Raw genomic sequence first — 16,889 nt, forward strand, 5'->3', positions numbered from 1 at the left:
TTGCAGATATGATTCTAGACCTGACCTGCCACCATGAGAATAAAGCTTGATACAAACCCTTTTACCCACAGTGTTCTGTTGTTGTTATTCGGGCTCACTGAATCCAGAGTGAACTTGCCTGGGGCTCAAACCCTCCACAAAAACACACCCTCACTTACACACAGTGAGGTCTGATTCTGAGGGCAACAAGGCCTCTCATCCTCAATAAAGTGAAATCTAAAGGAAAATCAAGAACCCTGGAATTTAATTTCACCTGAAACTGTGGGCGAGTCCTACCACCTTTTTTTCTCTGTTCTCCTTAGTTGTTTCGAGTATTTGAAGTGGCCTAATCCCCCATATCCTTCTGAAGTCACAAGTTAAATTTCAGCACACTAAGAAAAAGTAATACATTACAGTTCATCATCCAGAGCCAAGGAAAGCCATGAGCTCAGGAGGTGCTTCCATACTGGGACTTCTGAGCCCAGCTGCTTTCCTGCCAGCCCATATCACAGCTCCTGCCTATCTCATTTCATGGATATTTCCAGCTGACATAGCTCTTTTTCTATAGCTGCATGCATTTTCCTCTTCTTGTGACCCTGACATCAACACATCTGAAAGCATATGTGATGGGATTTAAATGCCTCATTTTGTAACAACAATTTTTTGTTACAAAATATTTTTATTCTGGGATCCTCGGCTTAATACAACTATACACTCTATCTTGGGGAAAGGCTCAGAATTCCTGTTCCTGGCAAACACTTTACACATTCGTGTACTCACCAAACCTTTCTACTGGTAACTGAGCCTAAGTCACAACCTGCAAAGTGGCATGGAGAAATATCTGACTGAATATTCAAGTTGAGCCCAATGAATATTTATTGAACACAGACTGTGGATACAAAGATGAATTAATATCACATAGCCCCTGCTCTGACGGAGCTGTTAAGTGGAGGAGAAAGATTTGTAAATAAGCCATTACAATGTAACATGATAAATAAAATGATGAAGGTACAAAATAAATTATTTTAAGTGTCAGAGACATTTAAAAGGTTAGAGACAGCTTTAAGATGTTGCCTGAGCACACTCATAAGTGACAAATAGGAGCTTTCTAGGCAAGCTGTAGCAGGAAAGGGAACTGAAGCAATAGGTACCAAAGTAGAGTCCAGTGATGATGGAGAAACACAGCAATTTGTGCTATGGAACAGAATGTGCAAGGCACGGAGTGGCAGCTGAGAATGGTGATGTAGGCATGGACAAGACGAAGGGTCTCAGATGCCTCTTTTAAGAAATTAGGGCTTTATTCTGAGGTAAAGCTGCCAACATTACATCTTGCAAAGACTACTCACAAGAAATGTGAGATGGCCTAGAGGAGCAAGAAACTGGAATACTGAATAGGAAAATAGTCTAGAAATAAACTGGGAAGCTGGACTAAAGTGAGGGCAGTGGAGATGGCTTCTAGACTTAGACTATGTCAATAGGATATAGTGGTCCATTGGCTATGAAGACTTAGCAAGAGGGAAGAGTGAGGAAGAAGGCAGTTCTGAGGTTTGGGGCCAACCTGGAGTGACTAGGTAGATGGCGAGGAAATCTGAGAGGAAGCCCAGAGGGAACATTCGCGAGTGTGAGTATATGGGACGAGGGTAGTAGAAGGATGACGGGCTCCTTTCCTTCCCGTTTCTTTCATCAGGAAGTGAAGACAGTATGAGACTCTCTCAGTTTGAAGATTACAGACTCAAGAGTTGTGTTCATTCTTTAGATAATCTAACAAGCACTACAGAGAAATCTTTTACTCTTAAGGTTTTCCCATTTTTTTCTTCACTAAAGATTCCAAAGATAGTAGTGTATAGATATTACTCTAAATACCTATAGATTACTAAATTCCTAAAGGTTTTGGTGGATAAGGGTTGATTGAAATATATTAATTCAACATATAAATATTTATGAACACTTACTATGTGCTGGTAATGAATTTCGGTGTTTTTTTTTCATTTAGAAAGCATAAATAGATTGATATTTTTCAGTAGTATATATTGTTTTTTTCATCAGCATAAAATATAAAATTTTTGCATGGTTATTTTTTCCCATAAGGTATTAACTTACTCAATTATGAATTGCCCTGTGGCACATTTTGAGAACATAACATTCACAGCTGGATACAGAAAAGTGTGATATTTCTGCCACATCCCATTAATAGTAATTAATAGCTAAAACCACTGCTTACAAGACAGTTGCTCTGGGAAAAAATACTTAGTTCCAAATAACCAACCATTCCAGAATAAACTGACTTTAGGTGTTTTTAATAGTCATTTTTTAAAAAAACTGCCTAAGCTTCATAGCATAGAAACTATTTCAAATATTAGTCAAAGGCTATCCTCACTTAATCTTTCAGAACTCAATCTCTGGGCAGCAACTAATAATGTAAAAGAGAGTGGGGAAATGCCCTTTCTCTCAAAAAATAAAAAATCATCACAGTCAATGGCAAACTAGGCTATCCTCATTTTCAAGACTTGCAAAAGAGGTAGTTCTCTCTAGCACTCTCCAAATTCATACCACAAAAATATTTCCCTTGATACTCTTAACTTGCAGGGAAAGGTAAATAACAAAGAGTAAGGTAATCCCCCCCAAAAAAGAAAAATCTCACATCTAATCAATCTGTGGGAATAGCCACCAATGACGTACTCTGATGGAACATGTCCCTCCTGCTATAAAGACCAACGCCCTCTTAAGGACTGGCCCAGCAGCCCCCAACTCCCGACAACTCCTGCCTTCCTTCATCATTAATGTTTTTTTCCTCCCTTAAACATCAATTAACAGTTGTTTGGGCAGTTAATCCTGGTGGGTCTTTATCCCCAGGTGCCTGAAAACCAGTGGCCCAGCCAAACTTATGAAGCATGTGTACACTTCAGTCTAGGGCAGGGATATGTAGGTGGCTTGCTCAGTCACATGCAGGCTTCCTGCTGTGAGGCCCTTTATCACCAGCAGCTTAGCATATATTTCCCTTCTGGGTATGCCAGTATTCCTTAGGGAAAGAGGTTGGGCTTTCTTCTTCCTGGCCCTCCAAGATGTGACTCTCTTCCCACAAACTGGCATCATTCAAGAGAAGTTTCTCTTGGCCTATTTCTGTCTTAGCCCAAAATCATTATCCTCCTTGAAAGGATCAGAAAAGCTCTCTCATGCTGACAAAAGCCTTCTTCACTAACACAAAGATCAGCCCAGTTATTGTCACATATCCCCTTGTTAAATAAATGAATAAGGATGATTTGTTTTCTCTTGTTTCCATCTCCCCTTTAGGAGGCCACTTCCACAGATGAGCAGCCTCCCCTGCAACAGCATGGTCAGAGTGGCCTCAGACATCTGGAGACTACTCAGCCCTACCCTAGAACCGCTGCCACTTTCACTATGACAATGTTTGGAAAAGCTCCTCAGCCTACTGGCCAATGAATGCACGTGACAAGTTGGGAAGGTGGGGCAAGGGCATAGTAAGGGACAAACAAGTGAGAACTTAACAAATGGCACCTCAAGGTAAAAGAATCACAGAGGAGGGAGGTCTGGTGAACAGCAAGGATCTATCTGAAAACCAAGAACTTCCTTCCTACCCTGTATTTCCAAGTGACCACTGGAGCAGGCTCTGTGTTCTTCAAATTTCCACCTCCATTTCCAGAATAGAACAGTCAAAACTCCCTCTGGACAGAACAGCCAAACCCCCTTCTCCTTCCCCAGGAATTCTACCCGCCCCCTCTGCCAGCCAGACTCCTGATCAGTGTTCCCAGAAAAGCCTGCATGCTGGATTCATTCACCACTGTGAAGTTTCTGATGTCTGAAAAGAACTGAACTATGTCTGAAGAATTTTCCACATTCAACACATTCATAAGGCTTCTCACCAGTGTGAATCCTGTAATGTTCACTAAGGTGTGCGTACTTGCGGAAGGTTTTTTTGCACTCACTACATTTGTAGAGCTTCTCACCAGTGTGAGTTCTATGATGTTCAGTAAGAGATGAGCTATGAGCAAAGGCTTTCCCACATTCTTTACATTTGTAGGGCTTCTCTCCAGTATGAATTCTCATATGCTGAGTGAGGCAGGAATTCTGATTAAAGCCCTTTCCACATTCATTGCATTTATAAGGTTTTTCTCCAGTGTGACTTCTTTGATGCCGAATAAGGCAAATGCTCTGAATGAAGGCTTTACCACACTCACTGCATTTGTAGGGTCTCTCTCCTGTATGAATTCTCTGATGCTTAGTGAGTGGAGTGCTCTGAGAAAAAGCTTTGCCACATTCCTTACACATATAGGGTTTTTCTCCAGTATGGATTCGCTGGTGTTTAATAAGGGATGGGCTCTGACAAAAGGCTTTGCCACATTCCTTACATTTATAGGGTTTCTCCCCAGTATGAATTCTCTGATGCTGAGAGAGGTTTGCCTTTGTTTGGAAAGTTTTCCCACATTCATCGCATTTATGGGTTTTTTCCCCAGTGTGAATTCTCTGATGTTGTCTAAGATTTGAGTGTTTGTGAAAAGAGGAGCCACATTCATTGCATAAATAAGGTTTCTCACCAGTGTGAATTCTCTGGTGATGAATGAGGTATACATTCTGATTGAATGCCTTCCCACATCTATTACATTTATATGGTTTCTCTCCAGTGTGAATTCTCTGATGTTCAGTGAGATGTGAATGATCGTGGAAGGAATGCCCACATTCACTACATTTGTAAGGTTTCTCTCCAGTGTGAATTCTCTGATGCTGAGTAAGAAATGATTGACATCGAAATGTTTTCCCACACTGGTCACATCCATATGGTTTCACTCCAGTGTGAATTCTTTCATGTTGAACAAGGAATGAGCTACGACTAAAGGTTTTCCCACATTCCTCACATGCATAGGGTCTCTCTCCAGTATGAGTTCTCTGATGTTGGGTAAGGGATGAGCTCTGAGTAAAAGTTTTTCCACATTCATTACATTTCCAAGACTTTTTTTGAGTAGAGAGAGTTGGACATTTACTTTGATCTGAAATCTCATTGGTGTGCATGCTACTTGTCTCCCATTGATGTAGGCTCTCTTCTGTAGAAACCCTGAGATGTGTAACAAGGCTTGACGTCAAAAGCAAGCTTCTTTCAAAATTATACTCTTGGTTAATCATTTCAGGAGGTGTTTCCTTGTGGATGAAAGTTATTCCCCCAAAACCTCCTTCTTGGAAAAAGCATGACCCAGGAGCCTCTCCCGGAGGGTTTTCCTTCATGCTCTCACATGCATATTTTTCTCCAAAAGTAGAATCCTGGTATTTATTTTCTTTCAATATATTTGCTACTATCCCTGGTGAATCAACTTCAGAGACATCCTGCTCTGAAGCAGGTTTGTTCACCCAACCTGAAAGAAACCATCTGCATGAATATTTCTTGGACAAGGCAGAGTAGGAACCCCTCAAGTTATAGGGACCTAATTTTGACAGATCTCAGTAATAGCCTGTAAGTAAGGGACGATAAAAGAAGTAGGGCAAGTAGTTCAGAGTTGCAAGTGGTGGAAGAGATTTATATTGGGTAAGGTCATAACCATTAAAAAGGAACCCCAGGAAACAGGCAGCTACAGATACCCATGGAGTGAGAGAACCAGAAATAATAGAGATAAAGGGAAAACAAACAATAATAGGGCAAGACAAGAAACACTGATGGTTTATATTCAAAGAGTGGATAGTGGGAGGATGTAAAAGGGCAAATACTGGAAATGAGATAAAATGAGTACTGGGGAAAAACTTGCCCCAACAGATGCCACCCACATCTGTGCTCAACATCCCCAAAGAGAGGATAATTTTATCTCCTGAGCTCATTCAGTTTCACTCATAAAATTCCCAAAGCCCTGCTGTTTCTCTCACTGCTTTTCCCTTGCTCACTCACCTGGACAAATCTTTCTTCCAAGCTCTCTCTCTTCAGCTCCTTGCATAGTCAGCATCCACAAATCTTCTCTTTGCCTTGATCGGAAAACACTTCAGGGCTGGAAAACTGGGAGCCCTGCTCATAGGGGAAAAAAGGTGGGGGAGAGGATATCACTGTCCCAGTAAAAAGAAAAATGAGAAAGAGCTATTGTCTATGGATATTATCTAACAGTTCACACAAAACCTGTCAGGAAAGCAATGTGGCTGCAACAGCAAGAATCAGAGTTGGCTTCCAACCTTCTAGGTTCACAAACTCCATTTGTCCACTCTCCAAGTGACAGCCAGATAGAAGACATCAGCAAACACTCAACTGCTTAATGAATATATCAGAATGCTATTTATAATGATAAAGATGACTACTAAGTGGACAGGAATATTCATGTCATTAGTGTACTCTATTATACAAAAAGCTGTATGAAAAGTCAATTAATATAATCAAAAGTTATATGAGAAAATGGCCTCATAGAAAGGCTAATGCATGAAATCTGATCCACCCACCTCTACCTTTTGCCAAGGAGCTGGATAATAGTTAAGTAACTCTCTATTTGATACAAGTTAAAGACTGTCCTTTCTTGTAGATGTCATATTAATTAAACAGTTTTTCTTCAGGCACAGCTCAATATAAAAGTATAGGCTTTAAAAAAAAAAAAAGAAATTGTGAAATACTTTTGACTTAAAAAAGAGTTGCAAAACATAGTACAGAGTTTCCGGTGTTTGGAATGTCACAAACACAACTGCTCATCCAAAATGTCTCTCCACGTAATCCTGAAGAAGTAGAATATTGGCATCACCTTTTCAAGGAAAAAGGAAACCAGAGAGATGGTTTTACCATAATCAAGAGTGCAGAATTCATGAAATACGATGAGTTTGCTACAGTACATAAGGCTGGTCCTGTGGGCTTCTCAAGGTCTGTGCCTCTCTGTGTTGAGTTTTAAAAGTTTAAGAGGATCCTATCTGGGACTTCTTGATCCTTTCTCACTGGAGGGGCATAAAGGGGCCCACCATGCAATCCTACAAAGACTCATGAAGTAGAGCGGGAAGTGGGTATAATCAGACCTAGACAATGGGAAAAGTCAGACATGTCCCGACCTACCCAGAGCTTACATCACAGCTGAACAAAGACATTAACTAGTAGTTACAAATATGGGTGTTATAAAAGTGGAAATATATGGTGCTAAAAAATGAGCAATAGAGACCAAATCCCATCTGGAAAAGATAACCTCCCTGAAGAAGAGATAAACAGAAATTAGACAAGTGAAGAGAGAAAAGGCTATACCGGAGAGAAAGAAAGAGAAGAAACAGAATATATGAAAGGAATCAAGCTCAGTACTTTGGAAGAATGAAAGAGATCCAGTAGGACTATTAAGCACCAGAAATAACACATGAAGCCTGAAGCAGAGAAGGGCCAGACCAAATACAGCCCTGAAAATCACCTTAGGAAATTTACCCAAAAGTGAGCAGAAAGCCATTAAGAGGGATTTGAAAAAGTTTGAAAAGAGGCATGACATGATGAGATCTGCTGTTTAAAAAAAAAATCCTTCTGCCTAGAGAGAGGAGAAAAATTTCATTTAAAGGGTGGAAGATAGGAAGGCAAGTGAAGGCTAGAAGACCACCTTGGGAGGTTGTTCCAGCAGTCCAGGAAGGGGATTGGACTACTTTGAGACAGAATCCACAGGACTAGATGAACACTGCAGGGGAAGTGTGCGGGAGAGGGAGCCATCAAGGGTTATTTGCCAGTTTTTGGCTGAAGTGATGACAGTCACCTGTAGTGAGAGTGGGAACACTGGTTTGGGGAGGGAGAAGAGACAATTAGTTTAGAAATATCCAAATAGAAAGTATGCATACATATCTGGAATAGAGACAAAGGTATGGACTGAAAACTTTTATTTAATTTTTTGTCATAAAGAGAATAATTGAAATCTTGGGAGTAACAGATAAAATCACCAAAGGGGTGTGGCTAGGAAAACCTCAACAGTGAGTCTGCACATTTAAAAGGAAGTTTAACTTGGGATTTTTATTTTAGAGATTTCCAATCTCCTAAGAGAAATACATAAAAGAAATTTAATATATGACAAAATTGGCATTTCTAATCATAAAAAATTGGTTATTCATAAATTATGTTGGAACTGTTAACTACCTGGAGAAAACATAGTGAGAGTACTACCTAACACCACACACCAAAATAAATCTAAACTGATTACAAGGTTAAATTTAAAAAATAAATCCACAAAATAAAATATGGACAAAAGATTGATATTCAGGGTTAACATAGACTTTTCTAAGCATTATACAAAGAAGCACAATCTACAAAGGACGAAACCGGATACATCTGGCCACAGAAAAGCAATAGTCTCTTGACCCAAAATACAAATCAAATTAAAAGACAATATAGGAAAAGTATTTTTGATTTATACATCAAGGAGTAGATAGAAAAAAGATTTCTTATTAATGAATAAGGAAAAAAAGATGAACTATGAGAAAAATGGCAAGTACAACAAATACAGCAAGAATTACAAAAGGCCAGTAAAGAGCAAAACAAAGTTCCACCTTGGTGGCAATCAAAAAATGGAAACTGAAAGAATGAAAATCAATTTTTATATCAAACAGAAAACTTCCCTTTTAATTCTAAAACTCAAGCCTGGCACAGGTGCAGGGAAAGAGCTTCTCACACACCACCAGTGGGAATGTAAACTGGTACCAGCCTTCTAGAGCTAATTTGGCAATACATATCAGGTCTTAAAGTTGTAGGATGAGTTGTGGTTGGAATGCTGGGATCACCATTTTGTGAGTATAGGATCTCAGAAGAAAATACTCTATTATACACACAACACCTGCAACATACCTCAGAAGATTCTCAAAGTCATCAGTATGTCATAAAAATGCCTATTTTCTTTGATTTAGTAATTCTATTAGAACTTTCTCATAGAAAAGTAACTTCCCAGAGAGGAAAAGAATGAATTCTTTTGTTACCTGAAAAAAAAATCTCTACAATGTTAGGAAACACAGTTTTTCTATTGACTGACATTAAGGCTTAGCAAATTGATGCTTCCAGCTGGAGGAAATTACAAAGATGTCAATGTAATTAAAAATGAAAATATGTGACAATCTGTAAAAGTACTTATTCTATATGTAAATAGAAAAATGCAGGATATTAAAGTTTCAAATACAACTTAACATCATATATGTATGTTAAAATATGTATTAAGAGCAAGAAGAAAAATCATCAATCACTATGGTGATCTGGTGTATTATGAATGATTTTTCCCCTCTAGTTCTCAAATTCCCTGTTATCATCTGTATTTTGCTTTGTTTTTAAAAACTAATTTAAATTTCTAAGAATACGTATGAAATTGTTCATCGTGAGCATCTCTGAGGAAGATTATGGTAAGCTTTTGACCTAAGGCCTGTCCTTTTGTAATGTCTGAAAATTTTCCTGTAGGAATAAATAACTTCTGTAATTACAGACAAAAAGTAAAAAAAACACAGATTTATGTCCTAAGACAACACTGTTACTATAACTGTAAAACAGGCGAATAAACTGATGGTATATCAATATGACAGATTTCGAAACTATTAAAAATCATGTCTTCAGAGAATATTCATGAGAAAGTACAGTCTGTTAAAAACAGAAGGACACAAAGCATGAACACAAGAAAATATGCACACATGTACCAGCACTAGGTGAGCATTCAGTATATACACAGACATATATACAACACACAAGAGGATAAAAGAAAACCCACCAAAATGTTAACACACTGATCTCTAGGTCATTTAAGTAAATTTGTCCTTTATACTTTTCTATAAATTTCACTTTCTCTACAATACACATTTTTGTTTCATGGTCAGAGAAACAGTTCTTTTAAAAATGACATTGCATTCACAGGTTTCAACACCCCACAAGACAGAAACAAAAAAATGCCAGATCCAGTGGATACAGTATTGGCCTCCCATTCAGAGTAAGATAAAAGCGGATTCAACTGGAAGTCAGGAACTGCTGTCACAGCCCATGTGAGTACAACTACCAGACAGGCTTTTAACTGAAAAAGGTGACAAATTAGATAATATCCATGAGTCCTTCCAGCTTTAACCCTTGACCTAATTGATGTAAAGCATCTATAAAGATATCTGCCACATGGTATGCACTCAGCAGGGGTTAGGTGTTATTATTATGTTTGGTACTTAACAACTACGGAAAAGAAAAGACATCTTAGTGACAATCACCGATCACCGTCCTTCAACTGTAGATCATCTGAGCTGTCAGCAGTCTGTTTATATCAAACTGCAAATATTTTTCCGTGAAGGGATAGCAAGTAAGTAACCAGGCTATATGGTCTTTCTGTCACAACTATTCAACTATGCCTTTGTATTTTGGAAACAGAACTAGACAGTATGTAAAAGAATGAACTTGGCTGTGTTTCAATAAAACTTTTTTTCACAAAAACAGGTGGTAGACCATTTGGCCCATGGGACACGGTTTGCTGAGACACTGGTCTGTAAGTTGCCTAGAAGGGATTCACAGGTGCTTCCACAAATACCCAGTGTGGAATAATCTGATTGTTAGTGATTTTAAGATGCCGAAGGATCTGTCTGAATCCAGATCTGGGGGGAGATGCGTATTATGGTGAAAGGTGAAGGCAAAGAAGCTTTCAATAGCTTTACAGTTGTTACAAGCAATAGGCTTCCTCCTCATACCTCATAAACTTTCTCCCTGCTGCCACCTCCTTACCCCTCAGTGATTAGCTGAAGGATCCTGGGCAAGCCAGGTGGGGGGGTTCAAGAATTTGAAATCACAATTCCTTCAATAAGACCACTCTCAAACGTAGCCCTCTCTGAAGCCCTTCTTGGATTACACGTTGGCCAAAAGTAACATACTCGTCCAAGCTGCAGCGGTACACTGGCTTTGTCTCCACACCTCAGTTTCCTCATTAAAAACTAGACAATACGCTGTTGTGAAGGGTAAATTAGCACAACTGCTTTGCTTCCAACAGAGCAAGATCCCTGTTAAGTGTTAAATAGAGTTTAAAATAGAAAGCATCTTCCCATTTGTCAGGCTCTAACTTCATTCTGTAGCCCCTGAATTCTCTGTAATATTTGACAAACAATGCATAGTAAGAAAATCTGGGGAGACATTAACGTTTGTGTATGTTCCAACACGTACATGCTGTGAACTGAGCCTTGTAAAGGAAGGCTGGTACACCTAACACTGTCATAGTATTATGTCGATCGTACACCAATTACAATTAATAAGTAAACGGGGAAAAAAGAAAGGAAGGCAGGGACTACTGGACAGTCGATCTTTAGAGATCACTAAACAGCCTCTGCATCCTCAAGAATCACTGCTCAGGTCTTGGGGACTCCCCATCCAGTGCGCTTTTCTGTATTTGCCTTCTATGAAGACGCTCCCTTAAAAAGATTCTGAGCTGCAGGACTGACTGGGCTAAGTGGCTGACGTCCAGACCGAGAACTCTGAACCCCGGGGTTTCGTTTCCGAAAACCTAGTTCGTGATCACTTACGCATCTCTCAATCATCACTCATGCGTTTATTTACTCGACCGGCTTCTCAGCGCCCGTTCGGCACCGCGCCTCGGGCCGGGCCCTGCTGGGTGCCGAGCCGGGGCCGCGGCTGCGCCGGGCCGGTCACCCACAGCTCCGGGGCAGGCTTCCCATCAGCCCCCGGCCCGCCGCCCCGGCCGAGGCCCGCCCGCTCACCCTGAGGTCGCGGACTCCCACGGGGCGGCGACCACGGTCCCACGGGCGCACGGAAGCCCGCGCACAAGCGACCCAGCCGGCCGGAAGGGCAGCGGCGCGGCCGGCAGTGCGTCACCAGCCGCGAGACGCCCTCCACGCGCACCTCCGGCCGCTGCTTCTCCCGGAAGCGGGAGGAGCCATTGCCGGGGGGCGGGGGGAAGCGGGGTCTTCACGGCCCGGTTCTTTCCCAGACCCGCAGGCGTTCCTGGCGCCCCGTGAAGCGGTGCCCTGGCCAGCACACAAGAAAACTATAGATGGGAACATTAAGGTCAGAAAGAGTGCGGGGTAGGCGTCAGAACGGGCCACCTAGGCAAGGGAGTGGCACAGCCCATCGGCTAAAAATAGCCCGATTAAGAACCCTGAATGATCCACTATTTTGTTAGAAGAATGAGCAGATTACCAGTCTAGGCCCCTAGACACTGACCTCAACCAGCAATATTTCTTATTCTGCCATCATACACATTCTCCAATAACATAACTGAATTCTCACTGGCCTCTTGAAATCTTATAACAGAGGAAAACTGAATTAAATCTCCGGGCTTAAAATTTAATGCTAACATTAACGTGAAAATGAACTCAAGTAGCCCCCAAAACTCTGTAAGCACTAAAAGGGTATCTCGCGACCCTCCTTTACCCCAGAGCGACTCTGTAGACTCAGGCCCACGCAGGAGACTTTATTATCTGAAAGAGAAAATCGCTGCCCCCAGACAGAGGGAGCAGCAGCTCGTGGGCGAGTAAGCACGTTCTTAAGGAGTAGGGGTAGAGTGTGTTCTGCATCGTTGATTGGATCTTAAGGGGTGGGTGACCATCTGATCGGTGCTGATTGGATCTTAAGAGGTGAGGGTCTTAGCACAACAGAATTTGCCTTAAAGCACTAGCAGGTGGCAGTTTCTCTTTGTTTTCCCTATTTTCTAAGTCTCAGGGTCAGCTAATAACACAGAAATCTGATGTTGCAGAACCCATGCCATCCTATTCCAGGGTACTGAGTGGGAACTGATAAGAAAAACAAAAAGCAGTTCAATCGGTGCAAGAATGTCTGCTTAGATCCTTGCAAGTATTTACTTGATGTGTCTGTGAACACCACAGCCTGTCTCCCATGAGTTCCCCTTTAAAAGGCCGTAACTGCTTGTGCTTGTGTGTATTGTTGGAGGTTTGGGGAGAAGACAAGAGACAGTGGTTCTTTAAGACATGAGCCTGCCACTTCCTCATTTGCTAGCAAATTAATAAACTATTCTTTTCCTTTCCTCAAAACCTTGTCATTGTATTTTGTGATTTGACTTCGGTGACACAGACCGGTTTTCAGTAACAATCTCTTGGATGTTCCTGATCCTCATCCCCTTTTCCAGGATTTGCCCTCCGGCATATTCTCCCTCCTTTCTACTCTTCCCCACCTTGGCCATTCAACTCTTACTAGTTCTTCAACACCCAGTACCAATTCTTACTTGACGATCTTGGCTGTTGCCTTCACCGATCCTTATGCTCCATTATCACCCTTTATGAGTAATTCAGCTCTAGCCGGACTCCTATTCAGCAGCCTCCTAAACGCACACACGTGTTCACTTTCATCCATTATTATGGAGATAAACACAGGCAACATTTTACCCAAGGGCAACAATAAAGGACCCAATTAATCTCTATACAACTCTACCCAGTTACATGGAGATATTTCCCATTATATCTCAGTGTATAGCACAGTGTCTGGCAGAGAAGGTATTCAATAAATATTCATTGAATCCATTAATCAGATACAAGAGTAAAGTTCATATTATTTCCATTTCTGAGAAACTGAAAAGTGCAAATGTCTTAGATTAAATCCAGAAAACAAGCTATCAGCACATCCGAAAGGACAGATAGCTGGCATGTTATCTACTCATCTCCACCTGTACAACTGCTGTCTCCCTCAGCAGGATGGAAGCTTTATGAAGGCAGGGTCCTCTCTCTTATTCACACTTTATCATCACTTCTAAAAAGGTGGCTGGCATATAATGGGCACTCAGTAGATATTTGGTGAATGACTGACTCAACCACCAGAATCAGAACTCTTTCTTGAGCTGAGGAACTCTGCTCTCATTAGTGATACTGATCCATCTAGAGTCTCTGAAAATGAGTAAGAGGAAACCTCACTTGAAGTGGAGTTGGGAGCCTGGAAGGGGGAGATAGTACCACTGAACCTCAGTTACAGGAAGAATTGTCAGTTACAGACCCCAACAGAAGAATCTTCAACAGGAAGGGATCATCAGTTACAGGCCCCAGTTGGGAAAGATATACACTGTATCCCCTACAAAAAATCTGCTATCCCAGCAACTCAGCAGATGAGAAATCACCATTTTCCTGAAATTGCTTTTCTCCAGTGGAATTTTGTTGAAAAAAAAACCCTCCAAACTTCCTCCTGCCTCTCCTTAAAATCATATTCCTCTCCTTTGTTTGTTGGACCTTACCTCAGCATGCATGTCCTGAATTGCAATTCTCTGATACCAAATAAAGCTATTTTTGGCTGGTAAAATAACTGACAGTTTTTTTTTAAGGTTAACAAATCTCTATAAATAGATCACTAAAAATCATGAAATTTTTGAGGAACACCAACAACATAAGAGGGAGAGTTTCAAATTCAAAAACTCCATAGTCACAGGAGATATGATAGGTGGCAGTTGTTTATGTTCCAACAAGCTATACGAAGTAGTCACTCCACATAGATGTACATTGTTTATATGTGAGAGAGAAAACTGCTGGGACAGCAGCTTTATTCCCCAGGTTAAAGTGCACACTCTGCAGAAATAAAAGTTACTTCTGTAAGATAAATTTTAGCTGAAATAAGCAGGCAAAGAGAGGCAACAAAGGGCCAGGTAGTTTATTTGAATGCCACTCCTGGGTGATGTTCCATGGTCTGAAACACAGGCCAGGGAAGTCACACCCGGTCAGGGAGGTGGGGGCTTATAAGGGATTAGGAGGGGGAGGAGTGGGCAAGCTATCCTAGGGGGCGTGGAGAGGTATGATTGGCTAAAGGTGACATAATAGACAACTAGAAACATTTTTTCCTTCCAAGAGGGAGGAGGCTGACATCCGGGTCTTAGTTGGCACATCAGAAGGATGGAATTCAGGAAGAGCTGTCCCCTTTCCATATAAGGCATGGACTTTGGGGTCTGGTCTGTTCTCCCCCTATGGCATCTCTGTTCTGTTTGCATGTCCTTGTTTTTACTTCCTCCAACCTAACATTCCAGCCTTTTGGTTATAATGGGTGATGACTCGATTTGGCTACTTCTGGCTGACAAGGGGCGTTGTAGGGGTTTGAGGCTGGTATTAGGCCAAAGGAGGGGGTTCAGTGGGAAGAGGTGCATAACAGTGAAGTAACATCTGGTTGGTGGCGACCCGGGTTATCTGGGTTAGCCGCTGTTGGAGGAACCTGAGGACACAAGGGGCAACTAAGAGTAAACCACAAACTGTTAATAAGGGGCCCAGTAGGTGTATTAGCTGGGCCATTATGGGGAACTGGAATTCTGGATCGAGTTTACATCTCAATGACTAGTATTAGGATTTAATGTAGATAAGACTGCATTATTGAAACAATACTTTTCTGTAAAATCACCTTTATTTTTACAAGAAGTAGCCAGATTAAGAAAATAATTAATACTTGGCTCTATTATTTGCATAAGTGCAGCAAGAAGAGCAATTGATTATATAGGCTCTTTTAAATGTGCTTTGCTGGAACTTTTTGTAAGGAATTTCAGATTGAACTTTTAAAGGCCTCTCGAGGCCAGAAAGCCAAAAAAGACTTGACATCAGGTTTTTGTCTACAGTACCTGTAGATTTGGGTGAATTCCTCTCTTCTCGAGGTCCCCAAGACATCCTGAGGTTCCTGCACCTGCCAGGAAGTGACCTTCCTTACTCACCTGGTAAGGCTGCTGGGAACCCTGTAAGCAAGGAACCAGGCCAGTTCTTCCAAGGGGCTTTGTTGGCTATATAAAGTCAACCTTAGTTCCTTAAAGCTGTTCATATCTGAGCTTTATGCACGTGTCTCTCAGGTATGACATTCCAGTCAAAGCCTTGGTAGTATAATCTGTGTCTTTAATTGGTCCTCTTACAAGGAAAGCAGGTTCTTATTGAACTTATGCAAATACTGCCATGCAATATAAAAATAGTCACTGAGAGTTTTTAATTTCTGGAGGGATCAGGTAGAGAGAAAGATAAAGTTTCAATTCTGCTTATAAAGTAGTCATTTAATAAACTGTTTTAAGCTTAAATACTTTATCAGCAACATTTGAAACAAAAAGCTACAAAATCATCTTCTTTAGTTTACTTAATCCTATGTAACTAATACTTGTTCTGCTGAAATCTAGTTCTTTACTAGCTTAAGAGTAGTAAAACAGTGACTATAAATAATAAAAGACTTACAAATGACAATGGTTAAAGATTTGATGAGAGCTTACTATAAGACAGTTGACATAAGGAAATTCTGATATTTCTGTAACACAAAACATTCAGTAACAAAGTTTAGCATTATTCTTTTTGACAGTGCTTTCTAGGTAATTAAGCAGGTAATTATATATCAGATAAATAAGTTAAATTAGCCAAATACTTTCTCCAATGAGAAAAAGTTCCTCTGACATGTTCCAGGGGCCCTCTGGAAAATATCAGAGTTAACTAGAGGTAAAAGTACCTTTTTGATTTTGATTTTGGGAAGTTGTCAGAAGAAAGTTTTTTTGGCACTTGCTTAAATAGGATTATAGGTTGCCATGAAGTAATACTTATCCAATTAACTAGAATGATAACAAAGTACTTCAAAGGCAAATAAAGAAGTTTACACAGTTGTTAGCAAAGTTTAGCTTTTAGTCTTTTTAATATTAAGATCTCATTTTCTTAAAGACTCCGACAACTCACTGAGACTTTAAGCATAAGAAACTGCTTTCATAAAACAATTAGAAGAACTCTGCAATCTTTCAGTATTAAGAGCAGACTAACAGTTAAGAAAACTTTGTCTTTTTAACTGAAAACAAAATTCTAATTTTGCTGTGTACTTGATACTTAGACTCATTTGCTTTAATTTTATATAACATGACTATATTAAATTCTTCTACAAACTTTTTACAACTTTCTTTTATCAAAAGACATATTTTTTTAGCATGCAGAAATGTTTTCCTTACTACTTTAAGTAGTTTTGATTAGAACTTAAAATTATTACTTTAACCTTCAGTGAACACTGAAAAATAGGCTATTGTAAACTGCTACACTAGCATTCT

At 40.4% G+C, this 16,889-nt stretch overlaps 1 protein-coding gene across 2 annotated transcripts; it reads right to left on the bottom strand.

Moving 5' to 3' along the window:
* Positions 1 to 908: 908 nt before the first annotated feature.
* Positions 909 to 11,713, bottom strand: ZNF502 (zinc finger protein 502). Of its 2 annotated transcripts, none has more exons than XM_036883906.2 (3): positions 11,617 to 11,713; positions 5,867 to 5,980; positions 909 to 5,342 (listed from the first exon to the last, which is right to left on the bottom strand). In XM_036883906.2, exons 2-3 carry the CDS (start codon positions 5,919 to 5,921, stop codon positions 3,769 to 3,771), a joined length of 1,629 nt encoding a protein of 542 aa, XP_036739801.2. In that variant the 5' UTR covers positions 5,922 to 5,980; positions 11,617 to 11,713; the 3' UTR covers positions 909 to 3,768. The 2 variants fall into 2 exon arrangements, with proteins under 2 accessions (XP_036739801.2, XP_057353172.1); XM_057497189.1 differs by lacking the exon at positions 11,617 to 11,713 and adding an exon at positions 11,422 to 11,605.
* Positions 11,714 to 16,889: the final 5,176 nt, after the last annotated feature.

The sequence above is a fragment of the Manis pentadactyla genome, chromosome 1 (genome assembly GCF_030020395.1).
Source record: "Manis pentadactyla isolate mManPen7 chromosome 1, mManPen7.hap1, whole genome shotgun sequence".
NCBI lineage: Eukaryota > Metazoa > Chordata > Mammalia > Pholidota > Manidae > Manis > Manis pentadactyla.

Excerpts from the sequence above, each read along its gene's own strand:
- ZNF502 (XM_036883906.2), bottom strand. The coding sequence starts at position 5,921 with ATGCTGACTATGCAAGGAGCTGAAGAGAGAGAGCTTGGAAGAAAGATT. Across the intron at positions 5,343-5,866 it reads TGGAAGAAAGATTTGTCCAG|GTTGGGTGAACAAACCTGCT; the intron begins GTGAGTGAGCAA and ends GGTTTCTTTCAG.